Source organism: Eleginops maclovinus, chromosome 15 (genome assembly GCF_036324505.1).
Source record: "Eleginops maclovinus isolate JMC-PN-2008 ecotype Puerto Natales chromosome 15, JC_Emac_rtc_rv5, whole genome shotgun sequence".
Classification (NCBI taxonomy): Eukaryota; Metazoa; Chordata; class Actinopteri; order Perciformes; family Eleginopidae; genus Eleginops; species Eleginops maclovinus.
The window spans coordinates 538461-550647 of record NC_086363.1 but is presented as its reverse complement, the minus strand read 5'-3'; the positions used below and the strand labels follow the sequence as shown (position 1 = coordinate 550647).

The following is a 12187-nucleotide window of genomic DNA, read 5'->3' as shown; positions in this document are numbered from 1 at the left end:
ATCTCTCTCCTCCGCCCTTCTCTTTCTAAACGAGCTTGTTCCTGCAGCGCGGTGTTTCACATATTAATATTTCTATATATTATAATACTGTTACTGCAGGTCAGTGTTCCCCTCACCCCCGCCCACAGCAGGATTTATGTGTGTGTGTGTGTGTGTGTGTGTGTGTGTGTGTGTGTGTGTGTGTGATGTATTTGAAATGCTGTGTGAGGTCGGGTAGAGCCTCAGTCCGGTATTTCCTTACATCAGGTGAGCTGCTTGTAATTTATTATTTGTATTTATTTGATCTTTTTCTTTTTACTATTTGTATTTTGTTTCTATCTGTTCGGTCTCTTCTTGATGTTTGTGAGTATTGACACGGCAAGATTTTACAGATTCCTTCAGGGGAGAAATCTCTAAAACAAAATCACTTTGACGGAAGGTCAGACAGCTCCGACCTCAGGGGACAGACTGTGTGTGTGTGTGTGTGTGTGTGTGTGTGTGTGTGTGTGTGTGTGTGTGTGTGTGTGTGTGTGTGTGTGTGTGTGTGTGTGTGTGTGTGTGTGTGTGTGTGTGTCCTGCAGTAAAGGTAAAGGTCAGTGCGTTATGCTTCATGCATGGTAGCAGATGTAACCCTGAGTCCGGTTAATGTATTCCCGTTTGAATCCAGAGCTTTCTTTGACAAACGCAGAAGGAACACGAGCAGCCCCGTGTTTATTCAAGACTCTCAGAGCGGTACACTGAGGCTACTCTCAGAGCTGTGTGCTGTGCAGGATGCACGCTGGGGAGTCTGGAGATTGGGAGGCCTGGTAAGTCTCTCTGGTATAGCATGCACTCCCATCCCCAGGTGCCATATCGAGCTGCGGTTGCAATGATTATGAATATCATGCAAAGTCACGATGGTTTGTCTGCAGACAGAAAAACTCATATGACCGGGGATCCAGAAGCTAGGTACAGAACGGTGGACTAACACCTCAGTTCTCACTCTTCTCGAGTCCTTTCACCATACCTCGCCGGAGGTCAAGGTCAACAGCTGTCCATCTGGTGGACCTTTGCCACCGTCTCTATCTCGAGGACACTGTTTTTGTACCTGGGAGAAGACACGTGTCAATAATACTGTGCTATGATTGGTCAGCCTTGTCAGTGCCTCATGTGAAAGATGGAATTCATGGAGGAAACAGGAAGCAAGCAGTCTTAAAGTGTTCACCTCCTCCTGTGGTGACGCCACACGATTCCCACCTCCGTCACTTGAACATAAGCAGCTGAGATTAGCTGTCCCTTCCCTCGGGAGGGTAGCCGTGGTTTCAGAGAACTTAATGACTGCATAATTTACACTTCCTATCTCTGCAGCTTCAGACCTCCGAGTTGTTCCCGTCTTTTTCCCCAACAGGCAGCCACGCTGTCCGTCCAAAGCGTCCTCAAATCAGCTCGTTTACGGGAACTCATTTCCTGATCACACAGCTGAGGGCTGTGTTTTGGACCCTGGTGGCCTCTAATGAGCCCCTAACGAGGCTAAAGGCCACTAACGAGCCCTTAACTTGCCTGAAGGTCCTTGAAGAGCACAACGAGGTAATGGATGATTACCATAATGATTGCACTGGTTACTGGAGCCCCAATCACATCAAGATGAGGCACATAAACACTAACCTGCAATCAGGCGCACAAACGGCAGAGAGCTCACAGCAGATATGAGGAGAGAGCTTTGTCTTAGCTGTCATTTCCCAAACCAACACAAAGACGTAGAAGAGAGTTAATTCAACCAGAAGAGGGGATGGTAAAGCTAAAGATCTTAAAGTGTTCCTGTTATTGTCTGAGCTAAGTAAGGAAAAGAGGTTCAGATCACGTTTCGTCCTCAAACCTCCAGGATTTCTTTCCTCCCTCTCTGGGCGATCGTCTGTTCCTATCGTCTCGAGAGATCCAAAGGGTAGCAGAGTCCCTGTAGATAGGAGAAGGAAATATCCCACACTGCGCTTTTCTACTCACATGTCTATTTCCAAACTGGACTCACAGTTGCTCAAATAAATTAAATGCACTCCTATTCCAATTCCAGTTGAGGTGTTCCTCACTCTATCTGTGCCTCTTCTGTGTTAGAGACTCTCCTCAGGGTTAAATCAGAAAGGCTGCAGAGGCAAGGCAATTCCGTTCTCCACATGATGAGAGCATTGCAGGGTTTCTGTGTTCTTAAAAGGAAAAGAAAGGCCAGGTTTTAATAATGAGTAGCTATGGTTACAGGTGTCAGTGTAGGACTTGGGTTTTGCCTTCTAAAGGTCTAATCTGTTTTACTCTGTGGTACTTTCTGTACTTCACGATCACAGCCCCACGTGCATTATGCAAAACCATTGTGGTTCATTTCTAAGAGATGCCCTATTCATCTCTCTGCGGTGCTCCCTCTCCTGTACGGTGTTCTACAGGTGTTAGTGCATGTCAATGTTCTGCAGAGGATAAAAACAAGGAGGGACAAAACAAAGAATCCATATGTGGCACTGTCTGTACTTTCACCTCCATAAAAAGACGATGAAAGAAGATATTTTTGGCTTCAGTCTTCAAAGAGAGGAGGAGAGGACTCTTTAAAGTAGAGACACTACATACTGATATACACCTGAACATCAGCAGGAGAGGACTCTTTAAAGTAGAGACGCTACATACTGATATACACCTGAACATCAGCAGGAGAGGACTCTTTAAAGTAGAGACACTACATACTGATATACACCTGAACATCAGCAGGAGAGGACTCTTTAAAGTAGAGACTCTACATACTGATATACACCTGAACATCAGCAGGAGAGGACTCTTTAAAGTAGAGACACTACATACTGATATACACCTGAACATCAGCAGGAGAGGACTCTTTAAAGTAGAGACTCTACATACTGATATACACCTGAACATCAGCAGGAGAGGACTCTTTAAAGTAGAGACACTACATACTGATATACACCTGAACATCAGCAGGAGAGGACTCTTTAAAGTAGAGACTCTACATACTGATATACACCTGAACATCAGCAGGAGAGGACTCTTTAAAGTAGAGACTCTACATACTGATATACACCTGAACATCAGCAGGAGAGGACTCTTTAAAGTAGAGACTCTACATACTGATATACACCTGAACATCAGCAGGAGAGGACTCTTTAAAGTAGAGACTCTACATACTGATATACACCTGAACATCAGCAGGAGAGGACTCTTTAAAGTAGAGACTCTACATACTGATATACACCTGAACATCAGCAGGAGAGGACTCTTTAAAGTAGAGACTCTACATACTGATATACACCTGAACATCAGCAGGAGAGGACTCTTTAAAGTAGAGACTCTACATACTGATATACACCTGAACATCAGCAGGAGAGGACTCTTTAAAGTAGAGACTCTACATACTGATATACACCTGAACATCAGCAGGAGAGGACTCTTTAAAGTAGAGACTCTACATACTGATATACACCTGAACATCAGCAGGAGAGGACTCTTTAAAGTAGAGACTCTACATACTGATATACACCTGAACATCAGCAGGAGAGGACTCTTTAAAGTAGAGACTCTACATACTGATATACACCTGAACATCAGCAGGAGAGGACTCTTTAAAGTAGAGACACTACATACTGATATACACCTGAACATCTGCAGGAGAGGACTCTTTAAAGTAGAGACTCTACATACTGATATACACCTGAACATCAGCAGGAGAGGACTCTTTAAAGTAGAGACACTACATACTGATATACACCTGAACATCAGCAGGAGAGGACTCTTTAAAGTAGAGACACTACATACTGATATACACCTGAACATCAGCAGGAGAGGACTCTTTAAAGTAGAGACTCTACATACTGATATACACCTGAACATCAGCAGGAGAGGACTCTTTAAAGTAGAGACACTACATACTGATATACACCTGAACATCAGCAGGAGAGGACTCTTTAAAGTAGAGACACTACATACTGATATACACCTGAACATCAGCAGGAGAGGACTCTTTAAAGTAGAGACTCTACATACTGATATACACCTGAACATCAGCAGGAGAGGACTCTTTAAAGTAGAGACACTACATACTGATATACACCTGAACATCAGCAGGAGAGGACTCTTTAAAGTAGAGACACTACATACTGATATACACCTGAACATCAGCAGGAGAGGACTCTTTAAAGTAGAGACACTACATACTGATATACACCTGAACATCAGCAGGAGAGGACTCTTTAAAGTAGAGACTCTACATACTGATATACACCTGAACATCAGCAGGAGAGGACTCTTTAAAGTAGAGACTCTACATACTGATATACACCTGAACATCAGCAGGAGAGGACTCTTTAAAGTAGAGACACTACATACTGATATACACCTGAACATCAGCAGGAGAGGACTCTTTAAAGTAGAGACTCTACATACTGATATACACCTGAACATCAGCAGGAGAGGACTCTTTAAAGTAGTCCTCTCTCTACGGTACATGTCAGGAATGATAGATCTGTGATCGTATTTAAAATATTTTTAGTGCTCTTTCTCGATCAGATTCAAATTTTCAATTTCAGTTTTCTCTTCTATTACCCTGTCATCGTTTATTTCATCATGATCGTTTCTCTGTCTCTCTCTCTCTCTCTCTCTCTCTCAGCATGATTGACAGCGCTGGACAGAGGTCTTTAAACATATGGTAATTCATTCAGGGACCTGAGTGGACTGACAGCAGTATTTATTTTCATGTGAGGACCGTCGCTGAAGTGATGCAGCCTCAAGGTTTTTATAATTTGTCCATAAAAACTTGTACTAACCCTGAATCACACCTGACTACATACTGTCACGACTCATCTCAAAATGGACTCAATGTTCTCTTTCAAACAAAGATTTCCTGGACTTTTTTCCCCAAATTCTGTCTCCTTTATCTTTTCAAATGTTATGAATACATTTCACAATTATCGTGACTTTTATTAAATATATAATAAATGTTGGTCTGCCGGCTCATCCTGTAGGGTCTCTGGTTCAAGTCCCCAAACACACCCAAATATGGAGTGTGGACTGGTACTTGGAGCGGTCCCAGTTCACCTGCTGGGCTCTGCAGTGGTGCACCTGAGCAAGGCACCGGAGCCGCCCTTCATCGTCCGATTCTAATTAAATATTCAGCCTTCCAAAGATGTCTTTCATTCCCTAAAATGTCCCTCCAATGCAAATCCATCGTTGTGTTAAAGAAATATGTCTTGTTTTCAAAAACACTCCTCTTTTTAAAACCCGTTTTACTGCTTCTTGGAAATGGTTTTTACGTAAACTTGGTTTTTCCCCGTCCTTATTTACTTTATAGAAACTGACTTGACTTTCCAAATTTGTCCTGGATTTTCTTTTTAAACCGTCCAAAACTTTACCGTCCAAAAAGACCAAACAGAGCAGAAGTGTCCTCCCGTCTTTGTGTCCAAAAACATGATTACTTTAGAAAGATGTCCTATTCTCTAAGATATTCTGACCTCTAATAAGTGTCCCGACTGTCCAAAGGTGTCTTCATGAACTAGTGTTTCCTTACTTATGACAAATGTCCTCACTGCTTTTGTCCAACTCCTTTAAACTGTCCATTCTTTCCAAAAATGTCCACACTTTCTCAACAAATGTCCTCATGTCTTTGTGTCCAGCTCCTTTAAGTTCACCTAAATATCTTCCTTTTTGAAATCTGTCCAAACACAATGTCCTCTCTCATGTCTGTTCAAAAACATGCGACCTTTCCAAAAAACGTCCTCGCTTTGCACAACTGGCCCTGTAACACACACACACACACACACACACACACACACACACACACACACACACACACACACACACACACACACACACACACACACACACACACACACACACACACACACACACACACACACACACACACACACACACACACACACACACACACACAGATTTACATTCAGCTCTCTTGTCCTCTCGTTGTCTGTCTGCAGTAATCCTGATAAAACATTGTTTTTAATCTCCGTCCTCTTCACTTCCTCCTTCTCTATCTCCTCGTCTCCTCCTTCTCTATCTCCTCGTTTCCTCCTTCTCTATCTCCTCGTCTCCTCCTTCTCTATCTCCTCATCTCCTCCTTCTCTATCTCCTCGTCTCCTCCTCCTTTATTATCCATCACCAATCAATGCTGCGCCACTGATCAGCCTCAGCAGCTGTGACGGTGCCGCATAGAAGACCCTGTCTGCAGCTGCAAGTAAATCACTAATCAGCAAATCAGTCATTTCTAGATCTGGTTCCTGAGCATGTGTCACCTGTTGCAATGACGCCAGTCCTCTCGGAAGGGGAATATGCGGTGGACTTATTCCTCAGCTGCATCGATCATTGTGAGTCCTGCAGAGTGCTGCACGTGCACGAGAAGCTACTCAAATCTGACAGAGAATATGAGCAGGTTAGCGGCTGAATACACTCTCACAGATACAGGCTCTTTAAATCCCAGGATTTCAGACAGAAATGAAGGCCCCACAAACAGCAGCGATAGTATTGGAAATAGGTTTTCTTCACAACTTACGTAGCAAGAGATGTGCATTATTATGTGCACATAGTTGATCTATATCCACTTTAAGGGGTCTATTCTTCTTTTGGGGGTTTTCCCTCGACTGTAGTGAAGGTTTCAATGCATGTAAAATATCCTAATATCAGGAAACGTCTCCAGAAGTGACTTGAAAACCTGAGAGGAATATATACATATATGCAATACATATCTGGCTGCTATACTTTTATACTTTTGTATTTTGCAATTGTGTGATTCTTCTCCATATATTCTTGTTAGTATCTTGGTGTAACATTAAGCTTGTCTTTGGCTCTTTCTGTTTTCCCCTCTGTGGGACTATTAAAGGTATTCTGATTCTGAGGGGGGAAGTAGGCCTAACTAAGGACATTTACTCAAGTACAATGTTGTGATAATTGTACTTTACTTCTATTCCATACAGTTCAGAGGTAAATGGTGTACTCTCCTCCGTGTATTTAGTACCTTTAGTTGCTAGGCAGATCTGGATTACTGATGGTAAATATAATCTCCCTTAAATCAGACTGTAGTTCACCTGCAGTAAATCCAGCAGCTACCCTGCAGTATACAAAGCCATTCAAACTAGCTGCACCTTTACCAGCTCTGAGAACACTTTAATGATCAATCATTATAAAACATATCAGAGATATTATTCTGAAATGGACCAATCAGACAATGACTACTTTTACTGTCGCTACTTTAAGTACATTTAGAGGAGAGTACTTTCTACTTTCACTGGAGGAACATTTGGATTTACATGTTTTGCCTCAGCACATCAATATTTACATCTGTATTTAATTATACATGCCTGAATCATGCACCTTATACAGAACGCATGCTTCTAAATCTGCACCGATATTTATTGATGTCCATACTTTAATGCAACACTCTTCTGTTAAATGTGAACACTGAATCCTCACTTTAATACACTTAGCACTCTCTGGTCAGATGCATTTTGTTACCTCTCGTAAAGTTACCTCTAGTTTCATCTGATAACAACAGGATTATAACAGGGAAGGTCTCCAGGAGTTGCTGATTTGCAGACATGGAGGATTAAATATGAAAAAGAATACCCAGATGCTCCTACCTGTCGGCGCTGAGAGCGGTGAGCGTGAACACGGACACCCCCACGGAGGTGAGCTGGATGACGGGGATGAGTTTGCACGCGGCCTCTCCGAACACCCACTCTTGGGAGAAGAACCGGAAGGCGTCCACCGGCACGCAGGTGAGCAGCAGCAGCAGGTCTCCCGCAGCCAGGCTGGAGATGAAGATGTTGGGCACGCTGCGCATGGCGCTGTTGGTGACGAAGATCTTCACCAGCGTGATGTTCCCCAGCAGCCCCACGGTGATGATCAGGATGTACACCGAGGTCATGACGCAGCGCACCACCAGGTGAACCGTCTCCCCGCCGTCACCGGACCACACCTCCGAGCCGTTAGGGTGGAGGAAGTCCGGGAGGAAGAGGAGCTCCTGATCCTCCATCTCCATTTCCAGCTCCATCTCCGGGGCGGGAATATCCAGAGAGAGGAGCAGCCAAACCGGAGCTCCGCGCGTAAAGACGCAGCGAGAAGAGCACGAGAGGAGCTAAACCGAGACACCGCGAGGAGGAAAGTTTCTCTGACTGAGAGCTGAGACTCACCGACTCTCTGGTGTGTGTGACAGAGAGAGAGAGAGCGATAGCGCGCGTGTGTGTGTGAAAGTGAGAGCAAGAGAAAGTGAGAGGGAGGGAGGAGGGGAGAGAGAGAGAGAGAGAGAGAGAGAGAGAGAGAGAGAGAGAGAGAGAGAGAGAGAGAGAGAGAGAGAGAGAGAGAGAGAGAGAGAGAGAGAGAGAGAGAGAGAGAGACGCTTTCAGTCGAACTACTACTATCTGGATATCACTTATTGTGTTAGTGGTGCAGGAATGAGTCCTACCACCCTGACATGAGTCAGTTCCTTTAGAGCCCAACGTTAGCTTTTTCCTTCAGAAATCAGAAGTAACATAAACGTTTAGTTTATTTTCTACAAGATGTTAAACAATCCTTATCAGATGCATACCGCCACCTGACTGGGACAGTGATGCTACTGGTTACACAGGGTTTTATAATCTGGTGTTTGTAAGACCTGTTTCATAATCATCGTATCTGCATGTGTCCACATACGTTTGGCCACTGATGGGGTGGGGGGTGGAGGAGGGGGTGGGTGTGAACAAGACAGATGGGGCCCTGTGATCATAATGGGATAATTAAAGAGGGACTGAAGGCTGGTGCAGAATAAATGAGCTCTGTCCAAACGCTTTACATTTTCATAATGAATTAATAGCCTGTGTGGGGTTGGTTAGTTTTTATGCACGACTTCAGGCTCACACAGCTTCACAATGCTGTTCACAACGATCTGCTCCTATTGTTATAAAGTAAGTGCACATATATTTCACTTTAGCTGCTTTGTTTTGCATATAACCTCACATAATGTTTTTACACATTAATAAATCCTACTTACCTTCATCAGTTTAAACCATTGAACAAATCCTGAGTTATTTCCCCTGCATTATGTATGAAGCCTCACACTCATATATTCTTGAAGTAATATCCAGTATTGTCTGTAATTCATCCCCTTTATGATCCTAAAAAACATCAGTGGGTTATTTGTTGAAAAGCCTCCGGGTGTATTAATGTCTTAGTTCACAAACGACTAGTAGAAGCGAACATGTCTGTAAACACACTCCCTGTGAAAACTCGGACTGACAGCCGGCCAGCAGCGATCAGAAATCACAACCGGAAGTCGTTAAGCTTGACGCTCCGAGGAAAGGACGTCTGTTAACACACATTTCCTTGCCTCCTCTATCTTCGCGTGGTTTCTCGAGAAAGGGACGCGAGTAAGTGAGACATGGATATAAGTTAAGAGAAATCTGTGAATGAGACCCAGACTGTCTCCTTTAGTTTTTCAAACTTGACTAGGTGATGACAAAGGGTCAACCTCCGGGGCTGAGCAGTGAAACACATACGGAGTTTTTGGCACTAGCCCCGCTAACAGTCACTCTACTTGACCTGTCAACGTAGACAAGGTGTAGGTGTTGGTGTCGGTGTTGGTGTCTTTTGAATGCACATATCCAGTTTTTTGGGTAAGTGAAATGTGATTAATATTTTATTTATATTTTAGCACTATTAGCACTAATTATCAGTGTTTCTGCTCCATAGAATGTTTAAAGTATCGTCTGCTCACTTGTTAGATTAGCTCGTTAGCTAGCTAATTAGCCGTGGGTTAGCCTTCGAGCAAGACGCCCATGGTGCTAAACGGGAGCGTATGATAGCCACCTTGCCGCTGGAGAAAATACTACCGCATGAGAGTAGCAAACGGTAGCATGTAGCCTAGCTTGGAAGCTTCGAGCTAGATGGGCGTATTTCAGTAGCCACGCCCACTTCAGCTCCAAACCTATGTCTATATTTGGATTAGCCGGGATGATAAATGTTGGCTAATTCGATCAAGCTAATGTAACCATCGTTATCTGTCCCTCGACTTTACAGAGGTTCCCTGAACGCCTCACAGGCACCAGTTTAACGGCTTCGCTCGCACTCCTAAAGTCTCCAAATCTGAAGTAGCACAGGAGCAGGTGTTAAGAGTTTGAATAAGTTGTTTAAACGTATATATTTGTATGTAAATACACCAGGGAGAGCTAGCTGCTGCAGAGAGAGAACTGCTTAACTGGCGAGCAGCGGTCGAAACATGGATAACTTTTGGGAGAAACTCGGACGCCTTTCCTACCAAATTAACGATCGTGCAGTGAGTCAGCATTCAGTTAGCTTGCTAGCTTGAAGATTTTTGCTACTCGACCGATAGAAATGTGTTCATGAATTGTTGACATGTTGAAAACCAGTCAGGATATTAATGTGACATGATTGTTTTTTGTAATAGTAAGTTTATGAGCTGCTATAAAGTGTAAGCTAACTTCAGCTAAGCTAATTGTGGCTAAGCGGAACGCTTTCGCGCTTTGTGGCTGCTGTAACCCCCGAAAGCATTGTTAGCTAATTTATGCTGACTCAAACATGGTGATGAGCTGGTTATGTTTAGCATTAGCAGATATAACAGAGAGAGAGAAATCACATGTAGAGTCAAAGCAAAGACACAGATCCTGCCCAACAACATGAATGAAGTGAAGTGAAATTCATGTCACCTGTGTATTCGTGCAGCGAGAAAAGAGTGTACAGTTTGTGACGCTCTGCCCATTGGTGAGAATCAGCTCCACTGATGTGAAGTGCTATGAAGGATGTGTTCATCTTCACAGAAGGAAGAGGAGGAGTCCTGCCAGTCAAACCAGAACTGTACCAGGTAAGAGGATGAGCACATGGAGCATTTGTTTCATCTGCCCGCTTTATCTATTCTTGATTAGCTATACTGTTGTAGAGCAAAGACATTAAGCTGGTTATAAAACATTTAAACTCGGTCTGTTTTTTGTTGTTCTATTGTGAGATTCTCAAAAGCATTTTCTTGATTCTCTCGTGTTTCTTCTTTCAGCAGGGGATCTGCAGGAGGTTTTAGAGGAACATAGGATCAGTCTGAGAAGGAGATGTGAACGTGTCACTGAAGGAACTGATGAAAGTGAAACCCTCTTCAACACGATCTTCACTGAGCTCTACATCACATAAGGACGGAGTGAAGAGGTTAATACCCAACATGTTTAAAGAAACATGACACTCCAATCAAGTACCAGGACATCTTTAAAGCCTTACCTGACCACATCAGAGCGGTCCTGAGTGACCAACGCTGTCGCTAGCGTTATCAAAATCTTCTCAGTGCAGAAGTTCACTCTGGACTGGGCCAAGGGTTTGGAGGAAGAAAATGTCAGTCTGGTGATCCCGCTCTCCTTCAGGGAGCTGAACCTGATCAAAGCTCAGCAGTACAGTCTTCTCAGGCTGATCCATGTTTTCCATCCAGCCTTACAGAAGGTCTCAGAAGAGCAGCTGGCTGTCTGTAAAGTGCTGTTCATCTTTCACGGCCTGGATGAAGATAGAATCTCTCTGGATTTCAGAAACTGAGGTTGTGTCTGATGTCTCACAGCAGTCCTCTGTCAACGTGCTGCTGACAAACATCATCAGGGGGAAGCTGCTTCCCTCAGCTCTTGTCTGGATAACTTCCCGACCTGCAGCGGCCAATCAGATCCCTCCTGAGTGTGTGGACAGGGTGACAGAAGTATGAGGCTTCACTGACGCAAAGGAGGAGGAGTACTTCAGGAGGAGATCCAGTGAAGAAGAACGGTCCCGCAGAATCATCTCTCACATCAAGAGCTCCAGGAGTCTCCACATCATGTGTCTGATCCCAGTCTTCTGCTGGATCACTGCTGCAGTTCTGGACCACATGTTGACTACAGACCAGAGAGGACAGCTGCCCAGGACCCTCACTGACATGTCACCGGGGCCTTGGTGCACTCAGGAGTTTTTACAGAGATCTTCAAAAGAGAGAGTGTGATCTTCCAGAAAACAGTCTACTGCTTTGTTCATCTGAGCGTCCAGGAGTTCCTGGCTGCAGTCTACATGCTGCACTGGTACACCAACAGGACCACAGCGGTACTGGAGTGCGCATGAGCGTGCTCGTGGTGCGCTCTGCTGTGGAGCAGACAGCGTCTGCACTTCATCAACTATCACATCTGCCTCACGAAACGCTCACGCGAGTAAACGTGCATCGTTTTCTGGCTCTGTAATCACACCAATG

At 44.2% G+C, this 12187-nt stretch overlaps 1 protein-coding gene and 1 pseudogene across 1 annotated transcript in view; one reads left to right on the top strand and one right to left on the bottom strand.

Annotated features, from left to right (window-relative positions):
* Nucleotides 1-7879, bottom strand: part of nmbr (neuromedin B receptor) — a 24677-nt gene extending 16798 nt beyond the window's left edge. The window contains exon 1 of the mRNA XM_063902130.1: nt 7593-7879. Within this exon, the coding sequence (XP_063758200.1) occupies nt 7593-7879 (287 nt within the window). The remainder of the gene's footprint in view (nt 1-7592) is intronic.
* LOC134877195 (NLR family CARD domain-containing protein 3-like) lies at nt 7878-12187 on the top strand (annotated as a pseudogene).